This window comes from Bombina bombina, chromosome 4, assembly GCF_027579735.1.
Source record: "Bombina bombina isolate aBomBom1 chromosome 4, aBomBom1.pri, whole genome shotgun sequence".
Lineage (NCBI taxonomy): Eukaryota > Metazoa > Chordata > Amphibia > Anura > Bombinatoridae > Bombina > Bombina bombina.
Window position 1 is genome coordinate 778,306,034 of NC_069502.1, and position 21,195 is coordinate 778,327,228.

General features: G+C 38.4%; 1 protein-coding gene across 1 annotated transcript in view; it reads right to left on the reverse strand.

Annotated features, from left to right (window-relative positions):
• PLD5 (phospholipase D family member 5) overlaps positions 1–21,195 on the reverse strand; it is a 950,676-nt gene that overhangs the window by 276,061 nt on the left and 653,420 nt on the right. Inside the window, 1 exon segment of the mRNA XM_053712279.1 lies at positions 15,019–15,133. Coding sequence (XP_053568254.1) covers positions 15,019–15,133 — 115 coding nt within the window.

The following is a 21,195-nucleotide window of genomic DNA, read 5'->3' on the forward strand; positions in this document are numbered from 1 at the left end:
GACTGGAGTAGGTGCCCTCTTGTCTCAATGTCCTATGCCTGATGGTTCCTTGCATCCGTGTGGTTTTTTCTCTAAGAAATTGTCTCCAGCGGAGTGCAATTATGAAATTGGTGACAGGGAATTACTGGTCATAATTGTGGCACTCAAGGAATGGAAGCATCTTCTCGAGGGTACTAGCGTGCCAGTGCTCATTCTTACTGACCACAAGAATTTAACTTATCTATCTGAAGCAAACCGTTTGTTGCCCCGACAGGCCAGATGGGTGCTATTTTTGTCTTGGTTTAATTATGTTGTGTCCTACCTGCCTTGTTGTAAGAATGTTAGGGCTGATGCCCTCTCTTGACAATTTTCCCCTCTATCCATGGAGTAGTCTGTACCTACTCCAGTTATACCTCCTGACCATATTTTGGCTATCATACGTACTAATTTGACTTCTCCCTTGGGGGAGGAGATCCTGGCTGCACAAACCAATGCACCTCCTGAGAATCCTACTGGTAAGTGTTTTGTTCCTGAGAATCTTGAAACTAAACTTTTGCACACTTACCACTATCCTAAAGCCGCAGGTCACCCAGGAAAGAACCAAATGATTTGGTCTGTCACTCGACAATTCTGGTGGTCAGCTCTTTGTTCTGATGTTGCTGCGTATGTTGCCTCCTGCTCAGTTTGTGCACAGAATAAGACTCCTCGACGTCTTCCTGTGGGTCTTCTTTAACCTATTGCTAATGGTGAGCGTCCTTGGACACATATTTCCATGGACTTCATTGTCGAGCTCCCTGTTTCCAATGGCAATACTGTTATCCTTATGGTGGTTGACTGTTTTTTTTTTAAAAAAATGTCACATTGCATTCCCTTGAAGAAGTTGCCTACCGCTCAGGAGCATGCTTCAATTTTTTACCCAAGGAGATAGTGTCGGACCGGGGTAGCCAGTTTGTCTCCAAATTTTGGAGTTCCTTTTGTGCTCAAATGGGGATCCAGCTTTCCTTCTCCTCTGCATATCACCCTCAATCCAATGGGGCTGCAGAACGGTCTAATCAAGCTCTGGAACAGTTCCTCCATTGCTATGTCTCAGATCACCACAATAATTGGTCTGAACTGTTACCTTGGGCAGAGTTTGCTCGTAATAGTGCTATTAATGCTTCCTCCAAGTTATCCCCGTTAATGACGAATTATGGGTTTCAACCATCCTTGTTGCCCGATTCATTCATGTCTCAGGATATTCCGGCTTTGGAGGAGCATCTCCGGCAACTCTGTTCCACGTGGGTGCAGATTCAGGAATGCTTTCATCGTTCTATGCAACGCCAAAAGTTCCAGGCTGATCGTAGGCGTCTGCCAGCGCCTTCCTACCAGGTTGGTGAGAGAGTTTAGCTGTCCTCCCACAACTTAAATCTTTGTGTGCCTTCCAATAAACTGGTTCCCAGTTATGTTGGTCCTTTTCGAATACTCTGACGGGTCAATCCTGTGGCCTACGCTCTTGACCTTCCTCCTGCTATGCGCATCTCCAATGTTTTTCATGTCTCCCTCTTGAAACCATTTGTTTGGTTTGTAATAAGTTTACCACTGTATTGCCTCGTCCCCGTCCTATCTTTGTTGACAACCATGAGGAGTATGAGGTCAGCAGCATTATTGACTCTCGTATGTCAAGGGGCCGTGTACAGTATTTGGTTCACTGGAGGGGCTACGGTCCGGAGGAGCGTTCATGGGTTCCCTCCTCTGTTGTTCATGCTCCCACCCTCCTCTGTGCCTTCCATGCCCGTTTCCCCAATAAGTCTTTTGTCCTCCCGCGGGGGAGGGGTCATTGAGGGGAGGGTACTGTCAGGGTTTTTTCTCACCTTTCTTGCTGACTCTGGTGCATACTGTGTGATGCTGCTCATTTCCTGCACTTCCTTTTATGGCCAGACTGGTGTACATCATCCGTGTGAAACAGGATGCAGTCTCAGAATTGTGATGTCATCACTTATTATTTAAAGGGCCTCTGTTCAGTATGCTTTGCCCTTGCGTTGTCTCAGACCTGTTTGTGAGAGCTCCTGTGTATTACCTGGCTGTCTGACATTCCTCCTGGTTCCTAATCCCTGGCTTGTTCCTGACTCTGCTGTTCACCTTGTTCCCGATTCCGGCTCGTCTGACTACTCGCTTTGGCTCCTGACTCGGCTCGTCTGACTACCAGCTCTGGTTTTGATTCCTGGATTGTTATTTGACTTGTGGACTTTTTATTATTTATTGCTATTAATAAAGGTGTGATTATTTTTGCACTTCTCGTCTCAGTCTGATTCCTGGCACCCTGACACTTTCAACTGTCTAGTACATTCCTCTACATAGTCAGTGGTGTTTAACACTACCACGTTGCCTCCCTTATCCGATGGCTTAGTTGTTATAGTTGAGTCCTCTATCAGATTTTTCGATAGCTTTTCTTTGTTCCATATTTAAATTATCTATAAAACCTGTACTTATATCCAACTGGTTGATATCCTTTTTAACCACTTCACAAAGTTTTGTACCATGGGTGATGAGGATAGTGCAGGCATATATTGTGACTTAGGTTTCAAGTCACTAAAACATATTTTCACATCCTCATCAACCATTGTATTCTGTGAACTTTCAACACGATTACTTTCTTTTTCAAGTGATTCTAAACTGTGTAATGATTGTATCTCATGTTTATTCAAAGCTTGGGTTTTATTATAATTCATATGTTGTTTCTTTAGAATAACTTTTCTAGCGAAAAAGTTTAGGTCTTTGACTAGAGTGAATTTGTCACATTTTGCTGTAGAGGGAAAAGTTAAGCCCTTGCTTAATGTTTCAATATGTGCTGTGCTTAATTTTTTGAAGGATAGGTTTACTACATGTATTTGTTCTTTTTCTCTTTCTGTTGATATCTGGTTTGGTAGCATCTCCTCCCTCAATGATTTCCTATGTTTCCTCCCCCCTTCTCCTTCCCTGTGATCCGAATATGAAGCCTTTGTCTGCCTTTTTTTTCTAACACCTGAGACCTCATATCCTTGAGCCGTTATAACTTTTTGGTGCAATATTTTTTTTAATATTTTTTATTAGATGGTGTTATTATGTAACTGTACTTTGTAGTGTATTTTTTTATGTGTTTTGTGACAATTTTGTTTCGCAAAACAGTTAACCAGAGCTCTGAGGACGCGGTAGTCATTCTATCGTAAATTGCCACTGTTCTCAAGCGTTCGTGTTTACTTTCAACTTTTAATACGAGCACTACACCCGACGCACGCAAACGGCCGCAATCAACCCCTTTTCAATTACACGTAATTGTTAGTGCTCCACTCGTAATCTGGCCATATATGTGTTTGTACAAATGCCCAAAAGCCAAGGTATGCTGATCTTAAATCTTGAGCTTTGTTCACTCATTACACATGGTGAGATGAAAAGCATCACTCACCAATTACATTAAAAATGGTTTCTCTGATAACAAGAAATATGACATCACTAAAAGCCATTTCCATTGCACTGTCAAATCTACTGTGCATGATAAAGATGTTTTGAATAAAGAGGTACACTGTTACTTAAATAATGTTTACATGCAGTTTCTCTTTGAGATAATGGAGTAGATTTATTAATAGCGAATCATGTCCGCTTGACCTCGCTTTATGCCGACAGCATACAATGTCAGCATTTAACACCGATTTAACACCACCCCCTGCTCAATAGTGGCCAATCGGCTGCTAGTAGGGGCTGTCAATCATCCCGATCGGATCGGGATGATTTAGATCGGCCACCTAAAAGGTGGCAGACAAGTTTAGGAGCAGAAGTTTTATGGCCGCTGCTTCTTAACTTTCGTTTCAGGCGAGCCTGAAACAATGGGCTACAAAGCAGCATCAACTGCTTAATAAACAGAGCCCAATGAGTACAATTCTGATATAAATTATATATATTGGCTGCATTATACAGTGTTACCAATATATTGACATGTGATTGATGTTACAAAAATTAAAGGTTTGACAAACCCCAGAAGCCAAAATCTATGGGTCTAAAAATTGTAACTTCAAATTGAGATTTTTGCATCCCTAAATTTTTGCATCAATTTATTTGTTTAAAATCCATGAAAACCTGTAATTTTTAGCACATGCAAATTTTAAACAATTTTCTAACTTGGAACTATTTATATTAATGTTATAATAAGAGAAAATACATATTTTAGAACATGACACAATAGGGCTTCTTGGTGCCCCCCTGCCCAAAAAAAAATTGTGAAAAGGAAAAAAAAAAAGTAAGAAAAAAACATTATGCTTAGCTGATAAATGTATTTCTTTCATGGTTGTGAGAGTCCACGAGTCATCATGTGTGGGAATTCTCCCCCTGATCACTAGGAGGAGGCAAACACCCCCCAAAATACTAGAACTTTAAAAGTATAGTGGACTCCAGATTTTGTATAGTTTAAAAAGAAAGATAATCCCTTTATTACCCATTCCCCAGTTTTGCACAGCCAACATGGTTATATTTATACACTTTTTACCTCTGTGATAACCTGTATCTAAGCCTCTTCTGACAGCCCCCTGATGACATGACTTTTTATTTATTATCTATTGACTTGCATTTTAGCCAATTAGTGCTGTGTTGTGCACAACCCTGTTGTGAAAAGCTAATAAATAAGAGGCTGTCTTTAGTGGCTTAGAAACGAGCAGAAATTTAGAGATTTAAAGGTTATAAAGTACATTAATATAACAATGTTTGCTGTGCAAACCTGGGGGATGAGTAGTAAATACATTACCTATCTTTTTAAACACTAACAATTTTGGTGTTGACTGTCCCTTTAAATGTCTCCCACTATCCTGAATCCTCATATAAACAAGCAGATGGAGGAAACATAAAAACAGAAAAGATAAAGTAGGGCAAAAGTAGTGCAAAACAAGTACTGCCACTGCCTGAACAAAAATAAAGGGTGTGGCTTGTGGACTCTCACCGTCATTAATTAAATTAATTTATCAAGTAAGCATAATATTTTTTTCTTTCATCAGATACTGAGAGTCCGCAAGTCATCACTTATTGGGATCTATACCTAAGCAGTGAAGTCCACAAGATCACCATGAAATAGGGGGATCAAACAGAGAATGTTAGTGATCAGGCACTACAGCCAACTGACCAGCATTTAAGCCATAAAACTTATCAGGCCAAAGCAGCATTTTTAGCATTAATGCAAATCATTTCCACAACTGCATCACAAATAAAGCTATTTGCAGACCTCAGGAGATTTAAGTGGTTCTGAATCTCATTAAGAATAGTTTCCCCAGAAACGAGTTCTGAAAGGTTTTCACACCAAACAGCAGTAGCAGCAGCTTTACAGGTAACACTGACAGCAGGCCGAAATATAAAACCTGGCAAGAATGGAAATAGCTGTATCCACCTTAGAAATAGTTTCCCAAATCTTTGTTTTAGCATAAGCAAGAGGAAAGATAGATTTTAATTAAGCATAGAGAATAAAAAAATACAGTTTCTGACATTCCTTAGAAATTAGTTGAGAAACTGGCAAGGGAAAAGAAAAACTGTTTGGGGGTGCCTTAAAAAATGCATATTTTTTTTTAACTCTTTGCTTAACTGTAGCAGGAAAATAATGGTATTTTGTGTAATTCAAAACTTCACTAAACATGAAGATTTAATGATATAAGTTGTTAATGAGACTGCTGCTATCTCAGGCACTTCTCTATTGGAGGAGATCAGTACAGTATCCTGATGTACTATCATACCATTTATTACTTACACAATTGTTGAAGTTTATTAGATTGTTTATACACTCTGAAATGTAGGCAGTGCAGCAAAACCCTGTTTCAAGTTAGAAACAGACTTGGCACATAAGATGCATAGCTTAGAAGGGACACACACCTGGGAATCATTGCAAAGTAAGCACAAGCTGAAAGGGGTTGCTTTTTAAGAAGATCTCTTTTCTAAAGGTTCAGCTGATGGTCCAGAGCACTGAGCTGCATTAGCTTGCTCCATAGCAAGGGAAAGGCTACAGGTTAAAGGGACATAAAACCCCCAAAAATTATTTCATGATTCAGATAGAGCATACAGTTTTAAACAACTTTCCCATTAACTTCTATTATCAAATTGTCTTTGTTTTCTTGTTATCCATTGTTGAAAAGCAATGATTTAAGCTCAGGAGTGTGCATGTGTCTGCAGCACTATATGGTAGCAGTTTTTGCAACTGTTATACATTAGCAAGAGCACTAGATGGCAGTACTATTTCCTGTCATGTAGTTCTTCAGGCATGTGCACCCTACCTACCTAGGTATATCTTTAACAAAGAATAACATGAGAACAAAGCAAATTTGATCAAATAAGTAAATTGGAAACTTTTTTTTTAATTGTATTTTCTATCTGAACAATGAAAGCAAAATGTTAGGTTTCATGTCCCTTTAAGTATCAGAGATTGACTGAAGCAAATAAATAGTAAAGAAGCACACAGTTAGTTAACATTGAAAAGGAAGAAATAACAGAAATGGCACAATTTAAAACTGAATAATCCCTGAAATAACTAATAATGCAAATAAACAAGCACTGAAATAACTATAATAAAGCAGTAGCTATATAACAAATAACACACAAAGAAAAGGGTTAAATAACTTTGTACCCTAATTTGAGAAAAATGCTCTGATATGATCACAATATCTCACCATTTCATTCAGATTGGGGAGCTTCTACCAGAAAACAGGAACAGGAAAGGATTACAGAAAGGCGTGCTCTACTGGTGAGCGCTAAAGAAAAAATTGGAAGGAAAAATCAAGGGCCCGATCCGATATGCAGCGTCGCCCGCAAAAGCCGGCGACGCCGAAATTTGCACTGGTTTTGTATCTTATATACGGCGTAACCTAGAAGTTACGCTCGTATATTTCTGCCGTCGCCCGTAGTTTTTTGGGCCATAGGCAGGTATACCAAACCAGCGCAGTTTGGTATCCAATATACAGCGTAAGGACTTACGTGGCGAAAATGGAGAAATCTTACTCCATTTTCACCTCGCCACAAAATGCAGCTGTAGTAAGCCTGCTAAATAAAACCTAACACCTAACACATGCGCAATGTCTATCTACCTTTCAACCGCGATCAGCTAAATAAAACCTAACACCTAATGCATGCGCAATGTCTATCTACCTGTCAACCGCGATCCCCCGCCGCAATCCCTAATAAAGTTATTAACCCCTAAACCGCCGCTCCCGGACCCCGCCGCCACCTACATTAAAAGTATGTATGCTTGAAGACATCGCCGGATGGAAGAAGACTTCACTGCCGCTTGATTGAAGATATGGCCCGGATGGAAGAAGACTTCACTGCCGCTTGATTGAAGACATCGCCCGGATGGAAGAAGACTTCACTGCCGCTTGATTGGACATCGCCCGGATCGGATGAAGAGTTCTGCCCGGCTGGGTGAAGACAAGGTAGGGAGATCTTCAGGGGGGTAGTGTTAGGTTTTTTTAAGGGGGGTTTGGGTGGGTTTAGAATAGGGGTATGTGGGTGGTGGGTTGTAAATGTGGTGGGGGGTATTGTATATTTATTTAAATGCAAAAGAGCAGAATTCTTTGGGGCATGCCCCGCAAAAGGCCCTTTTAAGGGCTGGTAAGGTAAAAGAGCTGTGAACTTTTTTAATTTAGAATAGGGTAGGGACATTTTTTTATTTTGGGGGGCTTTATTATTTTATTAGGGGGCTTAGAATAGGTGTAATTAGCTTAAGAATCTTGTAATATTTTTTTTATTTTTTGTAATTTAGTGTTTGTTTGTTTTTGTAATTTAGTTTAGTTGTAACTTAGGTTAGGATTTATTTTACAGGTAAATTGGTAATTATTTTAACTAGGTAGCTATTAAATAGTTATTAACTATTTAATAGCTATTGTACCTAGTTAAAATAAATGCCAAGTTACCTGTAAAATAAATATAAACCATAAAATAGCTACAATGTAATTATTAATTACATTGTAGCTATCTTAGGGTTTATTTTATAGGTATTTAGATTTAAATAGGAATATTTTAATTAATAATATTAATATTAATTAGATCTATTTTAATAAGAATTTAGTTAGGGATGTTAGAGTTAGATAGGTTTATTATACTTAATATATATATATATATATATATATATATATAATATAATATAATAACGATATTAACTATATTAACCCTAATATAATTAGGGTTAATATAGTTAATATATATAATATAATAACTATATTAACTATATTAACCCTAATATAATTAGGGTAAATATATAGTTAATATAGCTGGCGGCGGTGTAGGGGGATTAAATTAGGGGTTAATATTTTTAAAATAGATGGCGGCGGTGTAAGGGGCTCACTTTAGGGGGTAGGTAAGGTAGATGGCGGCGGGGTAGGGGCTCACTTTAGGGGGTAGGTAAGATAGATGGCGGCGGGGTAGGGGCTCACTTAAGGGGTAGGTAAGATAGATGGCGGCGGGGTAGGGGCTCACTTTAGGGGGTAGGTAAGATAGATGGCGGCGGGGTAGGGGCTCAGATTAGGGGGTTATAGATTTAATATAGCTGGCAACGGGGTCGGGGAGTGGCGGTTTAGGGGTTAATAACTTTATTAGGTGGCGGCGGGGTCCGGGAGCGGCGGTTTAGGGGTTAATACATGTTTTATTGTTAGAAGAGTGAGGGGGGATAGCGGACAGAGGGTTAGACGTGTCGGGCTATGTTTGGGAGGCGTGTTAGACAGTACGGGTGATTTTATAACTTAGTCAGGTTTTGTAGGCGCCGGCAGTTTCTAAAGTGCCGTAAGTCACTGGCGACTCCAGAAATTTGTACTTACGCAGATTTCTGGACATTGCTGGTTTGTCAGACTTACGGCACTTTAGCCTCTGATGACGCCGTATATAGGATAGCTCGAGTTGCGAGCTGAAACTGCGGACGGCGGGGGATCCCTTGCTTGAGCCGCAAACTACGATCTTTATCGGATCGCGCCCCAAGGGTTTAGTGCATCTGATGGAAATAAGCTGTGAACTGTACTGCAGCAACCTCTAAGAGCGCTAAGCCACCTTTCTAAATTTAAAGAGACAGTATCCACATTTAAACATACATTTTTTAAAATGCTTAAAAGGTGTTTGGTATATAACCAAATACCACTGGTTTTCAAACCTGTCCTCAGGCCTCCCTAACAGGCCACATTTTGAGGATAACTGAACTGGAGAACAGGTGAAACAAATTAGCTGATTAGTAAACATGGTTATTTTACCTGCTCTCATCCAAGGTAATCCTGAAAACCTGGCCTGTTAGGGAGGCATGAGGACAGGTTTGAAAACCAGTGCTATAAACCCAGATACGTGAATTATATGTCCATATTCATTTTAAGAGGCTGTGGGCAATGAATTTGCAAAATACTTACTTGTCAACAACTTCATCCACTATGCTTACCTCAGCTGGAGCAACTGCTTCCAGTAGGTGTGCCTAGCCTAGGTAAAGCAAGCATGGTACCAATGATCTTTAACAAGCAACAGCATTCTACAACCAAATGATTGTTTAAATTCATATTTTACCTGGGAGGGCTGTGTATTCCACAAGGAGCAGTACATCGTTGACAGAGATTGGTGGATAAATCCACATTTCACATGAGAGGTCTGTGACATTTCCCACTAGTAAAAGATCTTTCACTGACTGCCTGGTAAGTCCTTGTATACCCCTCTGTCAGATAAAGCACTGTGAGGAGACAACTGGTCTCAGATCGGTCAGATAACCCCACTCAGCAATCAGCAGTTTAGTATTGACCTCACTCCATTAAGGAGGGACACATATTACTGGGTAGTGGGAGGGAGTTAAAGCTCTGGTATGTTGCTCTGGTGCTTGCCTCCTCGTAGTGGTCAGGAGGGTAACTCCCACACGTTATGACTCATAGACTCTCAACATTTGAGGAAAGAAAGATGGGTTTTAGGGACACAACCCACATCAATAAAAATGTTCTTAAAACTTTACCTTTAATTTTAACGTTAAAAAGGTAAAGGAAAAAAGCTCTTTTAGGTAATAATTTAAGGCTATTGAAATCCTACAGAAACATAGTTAAACTTCCAAAAAGGAATATAATCACTTAGTCACTATTAAAAATGAAGTTAATTTACATCCCAAAGCTAGGTTCTGGAAAACACAAACACAGAGGGGGCCCAGCTGTCATGGCCGATAGTCGTTACAAAATTGGCAAAAAATGGAAACAATCAAACTTGTCTTTAAATTCGAAAAAAAATTCACACCATTAAAACTAATGTAGCGGGTAGGCACCATTTTAATTGGCTTACACTGGCCTAGATTTGGAGTTCGGCGGTAGCCGTCAAAACCAGCGTTAGAGGCTCCTAACGCTGGTTTTGGGCGCCCGCTGGTATTTGGAGTCAGTGATTAAAGGGTCTAACGCTCACTTTTCAGCCGCGACTTTTCCATACCGCAGATCCCCCTACGCCATTTGCGTAGCCTATCTTTTCAATGGGATCTTTCTAACGCTGGTATTTAGAGTCGTTTCTGAAGTGAGCGTTAGAGCTCTAACGACAAGATTCCAGCCGCCTGAAAATAGCAGGAGTTAAGAGCTTTCTGGGCTAACGCCGGTTCATAAAGCTCTTAACTACTGTACCCTAAAGTACACTAACACCCATAAACTACCTATGTACCCCTAAACCGAGCTCCCCCCACATCGCCGCCACTCGATTAAAATTTTTAACCCCTAATCTGCCGACCGCCACCTACGTTATACTTATGTACCCCTAATCTGCTACCCCTAACACCGCCGACCCCTGTATTATATTTATTAACCCCTAACCTGCCCCCCACAACATCGCCGCCAGCTACTTAAAATAATTAACCCCTAATCTTCCGACCGCAAAGCGCCGCCACCTACGTTATCCCTATGTACCCCTAATCTGCTACCCCTAACACCGCCGACCCCTATATTATATTTATTAACCCCTAATCTGCCCCCCACAACGTCGCCGACACCTGCCTACACTTATTAACTCCTAATCTGCCGAGCGGACCTGAGCGCTACTATAATAAAGTTATTAACCCCTAATCCGCCTCACTAACCCTATCATAAATAGTATTAACCCCTAATCTGCCCTCCCTAACATCGCCGACACCTACCTTCAATTATTAACCCCTAATCTTCCGATCGGAGCTCACCGCTATTCTAATAAATGTATTAACCCCTAAAGCTAAGTCTAACCCTAACACTAACACCCCCCTAAGTTAAATATAATTTACATCTAACGAAATTAATTAACTCTTATTAAATAACTTATTCCTATTTAAAGCTAAATACTTACCTGTAAAATAAACCCTAATATAGCTACAATATAAATTATAATTATATTATAGCTATTTTAGGATTAATATTTATTTTACAGGCAACTTTGTAATTATTTTAACCAGGTACAATAGCTATTAAATAGTTAAGAACTATTTAATAGTTACCTAGTTAAAATAATAACAAATTTACCTGTAAAATAAATCCTAACCTAAGATATAATTAAACCTAACACTACCCTATCAATAAAATAATTAAATAAACTACCTACAATTACCTACAATTAACCTAACACTACACTATCAATAAATTAATTAAACACAATTCCTACAAATAAATACAATTAAATAAACTAGCTAAAGTACAAAAAATAAAAAAGAACTAAGTTACAGAAAATAAAAAAATATTTACAAACATAAGAAAAATATTACAACAATTTTAAACTAATTACACCTACTCTAAGCCCCCTAATAAAATAACAAAGCCCCCCAAAATAAAAAATTCCCTACCCTATTCTAAATTAAAAAAGTTACAAGCTCTTTTACCTTACCAGCCCTGAACAGGGCCCTTTGCGGGGCATGCCCCAAGAATTTCAGCTCTTTTGCCTGTAAAAAAAAACATACAATACCCCCCCCCCAACATTACAACCCACCACCCACATACCCCTAATCTAACCCAAACCCCCCTTAAATAAACCTAACACTAATCCCCTGAAGATCTTCCTACCTTGTCTTCACCATCCAGGTATCACCGATCCGTCCTGGCTCCAAGATCTTCATCCAACCCAAGCGGGGGTTGGCGATCCATAATCCGGTGCTGAAGAGGTCCAGAAGAGGCTCCAAAGTCTTCCTCCTATCCGGCAAGAAGAGGACATCCGGACCGGCAAACATCTTCTCCAAGCGGCATCTTCGATCTTCTTCCATCCCGAGCGAAGTGGCAGGATCCTGAAGACCTCCAGCGCGGAACATCCATCCGGACCGACGACTGAACGACGAATGACTGTTCCTTTAAGGGACGTCATCCAAGATGGCGTCCCTCGAATTCCGATTGGCTGATAGGATTCTATCAGCCAATCGGAATTAAGGTAGGAATTTTCTGATTGGCTGATGGAATCAGCCAATCAGAATCTAGTTCAATCCGATTGGCCGATCCAATCAGCCAATCAGATTGAGCTCGCATTCTATTGGCTGATCGGAACAGCCAATAGAATGCGAGCTCAATCTGATTGGCTGATTGGATCAGCCAATAGGATTGAACTTGATTCTGAGGGACAGTCATTCGTCGTTCAGTCGTTAAAGGAACAGTCATTCGTCGTTCAGTCGTCGGTCCGGATGGATGTTCCGCGCTGGAGGTCTTCAGGATCCTGCCACTTCGCTCCGGATGGAAGAAGATCGAAGATGCCGCTTGGAGAAGATGTTTGCCGGTCCGGATGTCCTCTTCTTGCCGGATAGGAGGAAGACTTTGGAGCCTCTTCTGGACCTCTTCAGCACCGGATTATGGATCGCCAACCCCCGCTTGGGTTGGATGAAGATCTTGGAGCCAGGACGGATCGGTGATACCTGGATGGTGAAGACAAGGTAGGAAGATCTTCAGGGGATTAGTGTTAGGTTTATTTAAGGGGGGTTTGGGTTAGATTAGGGGTATGTGGGTGGTGGGTTGTAATGTTGGGGGGGGGGTATTGTATGTTTTTTTTTACAGGCAAAAGAGCTGAAATTCTTGGGGCATGCCCCGCAAAGGGCCCTGTTCAGGGCTGGTAAGGTAAAAGAGCTTGTAACTTTTTTAATTTAGAATAGGGTAGGGAATTTTTTATTTTGGGGGGCTTTGTTATTTTATTAGGGGGCTTAGAGTAGGTGTAATTAGTTTAAAATTGTTGTAATATTTTTCTTATGTTTGTAAATATTTTTTTATTTTCTGTAACTTAGTTCTTTTTTATTTTTTGTACTTTAGCTAGTTTATTTAATTGTATTTATTTGTAGGAATTGTGTTTAATTAATTTATTGATAGTGTAGTGTTAGGTTAATTGTAGGTAGTTTATTTAATTATTTTATTGATAGGGTAGTGTTAGGTTTAATTATATCGTAGGTTAGGATTTATTTTACAGGTAAATTTGTTATTATTTTAACTAGGTAACTATTAAATAGTTCTTAACTATTTAATAGCTATTGTACCTGGTTAAAATAATTACAAAGTTGCCTGTAAAATAAATATTAATCCTAAAATAGCTATAATATAATTATAATTTATATTGTAGCTATATTAGGATTTATTTTACAGGTAAGTATTTAGCTTTAAATAGGAATCATTTATTTAATAAGAGTTAATTTATTTCGTTAGATAAAAATTATATTTAACTTAGGGGGGTGTTAGTGTTAGGGTTAGACTTAGCTTTAGGGGTTAATCCATTTATTAGAATAGCGGTGAGCTCCGATCGGAAGATTAGGGGTTAATAATTGAAGGTAGGTGTCGGCGATGTTAGGGAGGGCAGATTAGGGGTTAATACTATTTATGATAGGGTTAGTGAGGCGGATTAGGGGTTAATAACTTTATTATAGTAGCGCTCAGGTCCGCTCGGCAGATTAGGGGTTAATAAGTGTAGGCAGGTGTCGGCGACGTTGAGGGGGGCAGATTAGGGGTTAATAAATATAATATAGGGGTCGGCGGTGTTAGGGGCAGCAGATTAGGGGTACATAGGGATAATGTAGGTAGCGGCGGTTTACGGAGCGGCAGATTAGGGGTTAAAAAAATATGCAGGGGTCAGCGATAGCGGGGGCGGCAGATTAGGGGTTAATAAGTGTAAGGTTAGGGGTGTTTAGACTCGGGGTACATGTTAGAGTGTTAGGTGCAGACGTAGGAAGTGTTTCCCCATAGGAAACAATGGGGCTGCGTTAGGAGCTGAACGCTGCTTTTTTGCAGGTGTTAGGTTTTTTTTCAGCTCAAACAGCCCCATTGTTTCCTATGGGGGAATCGTGCACGAGCACGTTTTTGAGGCCGGCCGCGTCCGTAAGCAACTCTGGTATCGAGAGTTGCATTTGCGGTAAAAATGCTCTACGCTCCTTTTTTGGAGCCTAACGCAGCATTTGTTTGAACTCTCGATACCAGAGTTAAATTTATGGTGCGGCCAGAAAAAAGCCAGCGGAGCGTTAACAGCCCTTTTACCGCCGAACTCCAAATCTAGGCCACTGTATTTTGAATGAATGGTCTCTCTGTACCTATTAGAGATCTATTTGTATTAACTTATTGAAAAATAAGGAAAAATTCATGATTGGTTACCACTCCAACATTCAATGTTTTTGATTGTTTGAAATTTCCTTTAGATAAATGTACCTGATTGAGAAATTAAAGTTCTATGTGAATTACCACTTTTTGATGAAAATTTGTGTAGCAACTCCGATGGTTGCTGGGATTATTTAAATTCCACTGTCTTTCTCATTCATTTTAAACTCTGATAAGATTTGACAAAATGTCAATATACAAGCATTATGTTTTGTTTATTTCTTTTTCCATTGCATTTTGCCACTTCTGTTACACCGAGAGTGTTTCGACCTAAAGCCAATGTGTTTGGCTGCAGGGACACCCTCTGTGTGTGGCTTTCTCCAGACCTAGATTTGAGACATAAAATGCAGCTTTCCTGCCTTTCTACTTTTAACTGAGAACTTAACCATGGTCTCTAATCAAAGCTCTTGCATTTGAATATGCTATCAAATTAAAACATCAAATTTAATTATATTCAGGAACAGCAGAATATTAAAGTATTAAAAAACAAAACTTTTTTTTAACCTACCATTTTTTTTCATTACCTGCAGTACCTCTGAATTATTGTGTTTTACATCACTCAGCAACTTTAGTTCAACATTTTGAGCCATTTTTTCTTGCAATTTTTTACAAAGAAGTCTCCCCTGAAAAATAAAGAATGTAAACATAATAATAATTTCAATAAAATTCTAAGCAAGGTTTATGTACCTGGAATGGAAATTTAGATTTTATTGATACATCAATTAGTCACACAGTAGTCAAAAACTTATAGAAGAAAATATTAAATAGCTCTATAGCATTTGGGTGAGGATCAATTTAATGAGTGCCCCCAATTATACATTACATTTAATAACTTGGAGCAGAGATACTGTATGTGATAGCGAGTGAGCTTATGAGAGTGTGATAGTCTCTAAGAATGTAAAAAGCAGACAAGCGTGTATGAAGATTTCAAGGGGTCATCACAGATGTTTTTACAGAAAAAAAAAACACTGTGGTGTGTGGTGGTTGGTGGAAGAAAGAAGAATAGTGTGTCATAGTGTATAGAGTGGAAAAGGCATGTTTGTTTTTTGGGGGGGGCAAAAGTTTTTATAGAAGTGGTTACTAATTTATAAGAAGAATTCAGATGTTATGTGGAGATGTGTGATGGAAGTACCAGTGGTCTGTCGTAATGACAGTGGACCCAGGAGATATTAGTGGAGACATTTAGATTGACTTATTGTCTCCTCACTTCCATTTCCCTCCTGCACCTTGTTCTCTTCCTCCTTTTCTATGTGTTGCTTATCTATAAACCCCCTTATATTTCCTCTATCACTACCTTCTGTTTTCCCTCTTTTTATCCCTTCTATCTCTTCTACATTCACTCTTGTGGTCCGTTGTTTCATTATGTTATTTCCTCTAAATAAACAACCTAATAATTCTTTATTCTAATGTCTTCATTAACCGATAGCATGATTGCATCATTCAATATCCCTATTTTTTTAAGATGCATGACACATAAAAATGCCCTTGCCCAGCTGTGTGCAATACATTGCAGCCAATTAGTTGAGTAGGTTACTAAAATACAGTACTTATTATGGTTGGTGCAGCTTTTCTGCTCAAGCATTTATTTCACGCTTTGTAAGTGTGGTTACGAAAATTAATGTAGTAATCAGCAAAACTAGAATATAGACGTAAACCTAAAATCAATACTTGAGTCCAAAAACATAGCACCTACATCATACTGAAGAGCACTAAAGAGAGCGAAATAAAATGCATATAGTGAAAATACACTTTACATTTGTAGTATTAGAATGTATTATTTCCCAACGTAAATTCAACTTTGTGTTTACCACATACACATACACAAATTTATACAGCAATAATAGCTAAATGAATGGTAAAAACAAATAGTTATGTAGCAGATATGGCATTTAAAATTGTGCAAACATTACTCTTAAAAATATTCCTAAAAAATTCCAAATTAAGTATAAGGCTCACAACAAAAATTCAACTTTGTGTTTACCACATACACATAATAGGTGAAATATATTAAATAGAATCCAAATGATGTGGCAGCAATAGGTGAATTCAAATGGTCTTTATTTAGGCACAACAAACAAAGCAGCAACGTTTCAGGAACATCTTCCCTTCATCAAGCATAAAATATTGTGGTAAAAAGCATCCTAATATACCCTCCACCACCAGAGGGCAGTAGGGACATAATTTCCTAATTCACAAAAAATTCTTTTTAACCCTTTCATATCCTTAAGGTTAACACAGGAAGTTACCACATCAATACACAACAAAGATACAGTTTAAAAAAATCATTAAAAAATACTATCTATATAATAAACAGTAAATATACTATCATCACAAAATGATACAACATTTTATATACACAGCAAGGATAAATTCTTAGGCACAGCAATTGTTAGAACAAATTCTTATTATTGAAAAATTATATATTGGTAAAAAATATATGTTGGTAACAAATATATTCTTATTAGTAAACAATATATGCTGGTAACAAATATATTACATTTTAAACCTGGAAGTATAAAAGATGTTATATTCTATAGAAATACTGACAGATCCCAGTCTTTGTTAAGTCCAACCGGTTCCAGAGTACTCAACTCAAATATCCAAATCCGCTCTCTTTGGTGTAGCATTAATTCCCTATTACCACCTCTACTAGGACTGGGGACAAAATCAATTACCTGAAAACGGAGTTGGTAATGGCATGTCCTACTGAGTTGAAGTGACAGGCTATAGAAGAAGATTTGTTCTGTATCCTAATAGAGCTTTTATGCTCAATTATTCTGTCCCTAATATACCTAGTAGTCTCTCCTACATAGCTCCGCCCACAAGGACATTTAATGAGGTAGATGACAAATTTTGAGTGACAGGTATAGAAATTCTTAATCTGATATTTTTTACCTGAACTGGGATGGTAAAAAACAGATCCTTTAATCATGTTGCCGCAACATGAACATCCCAGACATGGGTAACAACCCCTATTCCTGTCCGTCAAATATCTTTGACTATCCTTTATCTTAGCAGATCCAATATCAGCCCTGATCAATTTCTGTTGTAAATTATAACCACTTTTAAAGGCAGGCATTGGAGATTCTGCAAACTCAGAAATATTGGGATAACATTTGGACAAAAGGGGCCAATGTTTCTTAATAATGTCATTAATCCTATAGCTTTGACTATTAAATTCTGACACAAAAACCATCCTCTGGGGATCACCCCCCTTATTATCCTTTCTTTTTTCGAGGTTTTTTTTGGGTTTCTTGTCAGTAGACAATAGTGTAGCTCTAGGGATCAATGAAACCGATTGTGACTCCTTTTCCAAAATAACCTTAGGATAACCACGCTCCAAAAAGCGATTCTTAATTTCCCCTAATCTTAAGTCAAACAGTTGTTGATCTGTCACAATCCTACGTACTCTTAACAATTGACTTCTAGGTAGAGCCTTTAATAGAGATAGGGGATGAGCACTGTCAAAGTGTAAAATGATATTGCAATCAGTGGGTTTTTTAAATAAATCTATTGTTAAAGACCCTCCTGAGTTGATAACCCTGGTATGCAAAAATACAATTTCTTCTTCACTAAGGGACAATTTAAATGTTAAGTGCACAGTAGAGCTGTTCAAGTCATCTACAAAAGCCCTCAGGGTTCCAGCGTCGCCCAACCAAATTCCAAAGACATCGTCGATATAGCGCCACCAACAGGCGCCATATCGAATAAAGTCTCTGTTAGAATATACCAATTTTTCTTCAAATGCATTCATTAGCAAATTCGCATAATTAGGGGCGACGCTGGAACCCATGGCTGTTCCCAGGATTTGCAAAAAATAATCATCCTCAAAAAGAAAATAATTATAATATAGAACAAATTCAAGCAATCTTAGGAAGAACTCAATTTGAGTGTCAGAAAAATCACCATAGGCATATAAAATAGATTCAACAGCCCCCACACCACTCACATGAGTAATAGAGGTGTAAAGGCTTTCAACATCCAAGCTATATATATAATAAATTTACTGGTGTCCAAATTTAATGCCTCTAATTTAAGTAAAAAATCACTTGTGTCTCTTAAAAAAGAGCTAGTTTTCTCTACATAAGGTATCAAGATCTTGTCTAAATATATAGAGATATTAGATAAAATAGCTCCAATAGAGGAGACTATTGGGCGACCAGGCAGTGCATTCAGGTTTTTATGCACCTTGGGTAACGTGTAAAGCACAGGTGTACGTGGATGTGGTACATCAAAAAATGTAAACAGATCTGTAGCAATAATCCCATTTTTTTGGGCAATTGTCAAAATATTCTTTAATTCATATTGTATTAGAAAAACAGGGTTGCCAGATAATTTTCAATAAACCTGGTCATCATTTAGTTGACCTCTAATTTCTCCAATATAAAATTCTTTGTCCAAAATCACTGCGGCCCCACCTTTATCGGCTTTTTTCAGAATGACATTATTTTTAGATGACAAAGAGTTTAAAGCCAACTGATCCTGTTTAGAAAAATTATTCAAAAGGTGTTTGTATTTCAATTTTGACTCATTGTTATAAATGGTCTGAACAGTAGGTATGTATTTACCTTTATTTCTAACACCTTTGGAATTTTTTTCTTTTAATACCTTATTTTTCAAACTATCTATGTCATGCATAACCAATTTCACAAGTTTCAACCCCATGATGGCTTTGGGCTGGTAAGAAAGTACTCTTATTCCTCAACCCAACCTTTTTCAAACTTAATCTATTTTCCACATCTTTATTGGGTATGGAACCATTATCAAAGGTTAGCATCTTCAATCTAACATTACGAAAAATCTAAATAAATCTTTAGATCGTTGAAAAAAGTTACAATAATTTTTGGGGCAATAGGACAGGCCTTTATTAAGTAAAGCTAATTCGGCATCCGAGATCTGTACCTTAGAAATATTAAGCACTATGTCATTACATGTGGCAGCAGATTGAGGTACTAATACATTCTCAAGAGGGGCAGTCTCAGGTAATAAATATTTAGTTCTTTCCATCAATGTGAGCTCATCGCTAATACCCGGTAATGTCGTATTAACTACCTCCTCCGGTGTTGACCCCAGTCTTCCTAGACTCACTTGTGCCTGTTCCAACCTGAGCGGAGTTGACGTTGGGGTTTCTCCTTTCCGCCTACGATGTTTTCTCCCTCCACGATGGAGTCGCGTCGGAGTCCCCCGCTGAGATGTCTGAAGAGCCGGACCCGCTGTTGCTACGTGCTGGCGCCCGGAAGTGACGTCTACCTCTACCGGAAGTCCCCCATCTGGAAGTGCCCTCCGGATCGTAGCACCACTTGTACACCCTTGCTAGGGAATAATCTTGTTCATCCCTGGCGAACTTGGTGCGCTTACAAATCTTGATAGATTTCTTCAATTCTCCCACAGAGGCATCCACCTGGGTAAGTAGTTTGGATGAATCATCAGTCGGTAGACTGTTTTTAATTTCAGATTCCATTTCCTTAAGTTTCAATTGTTGTTCCGCAGTTTCTTTGTTTAGGCAGTCTACAGTAAGCACTAGCAAGTCCATTGAACATTTGTTTAATATTTGTTCAAACACATCACAATAGGCTTTGTTCTCCCTCATTAGTGTAGGGCGTGCTGTCATTCTCAGACCGCGGGGGATCCGTTTAACCCTATGATGCTCACTTAGGGTGGTGGCATGTAAGTCATATGCCAATTTCTTTTTTGCCAACTTTTCACAGTCCTTAGAAACAGACTCAGATGGTGCCATTTTCAAAAACTCTCTGGAGCCTTTAGTTAAAGTGGTAATCCTTGGTGCCTCTGTATCAGAGTATGAATTGAGAAAGTTTTCAAATTCTGTTGTGCTTCTTCCATCTTTAATAGGACAAATTTCCAACCAGGTGCACGAATAGATAGTGGTACCAACAATCAATGAAAGTCAAGTAATATCAGTCAGCACCTGGATCACTTGCACGCCACATAGGGGTACCACCAAACCCTACCATATATATCAAATAGAGTCCAAAGGATGTGGCAGCAATAGGTGAATTCAAATGGTCTTTATTTAGGCACAACAAACAAAGCAGCAATGTTTCGGGAACATCTTCCCTTCATCAAGCATAAAATATTGTGGTAAAAAGCATCCTAATATACCCTCCACCACCAGAGGGCAGTAGAGAGATAATTTCCTAATTCACAAAAAAATCTTTTTAACCCTTTCATATCCTTAAGGTTAACACAGGAAGTTACCACATCAATACACAACAAAGATACAGTTTAAAAAAATCATTAAAAAATACTATCTATATAATAAACAGTTAATATACTATCATCACAAAATGATACAATATTTTATATACACAGCAAGGATACATTCTTAGGCACAGCAATTGTTAGAACAAATTCTTATTATTGAAAAATGATATATTGGTAAAAAATATATGTTGGTAACAAATATATTCTTATTAGTAAAAAATATATGCTGGTAACAAATATTTTAAATTTTAAACCTGGAAGTATAAAAGATGTTATATTCTATAGAAATACTGAGAGTTCCCAGTCTTATTTTTTACCAATATATAATTTTTCAATAATAAGAATTTGTTCTAACAATTGCTGTGCCTAAGAATTTATCCTTGCTGTGTATATAAAATGTTGTATCATTTTGTGATGATAGTATATTTACTGTTTATTATATAGATAGTATTTTTTAATGATT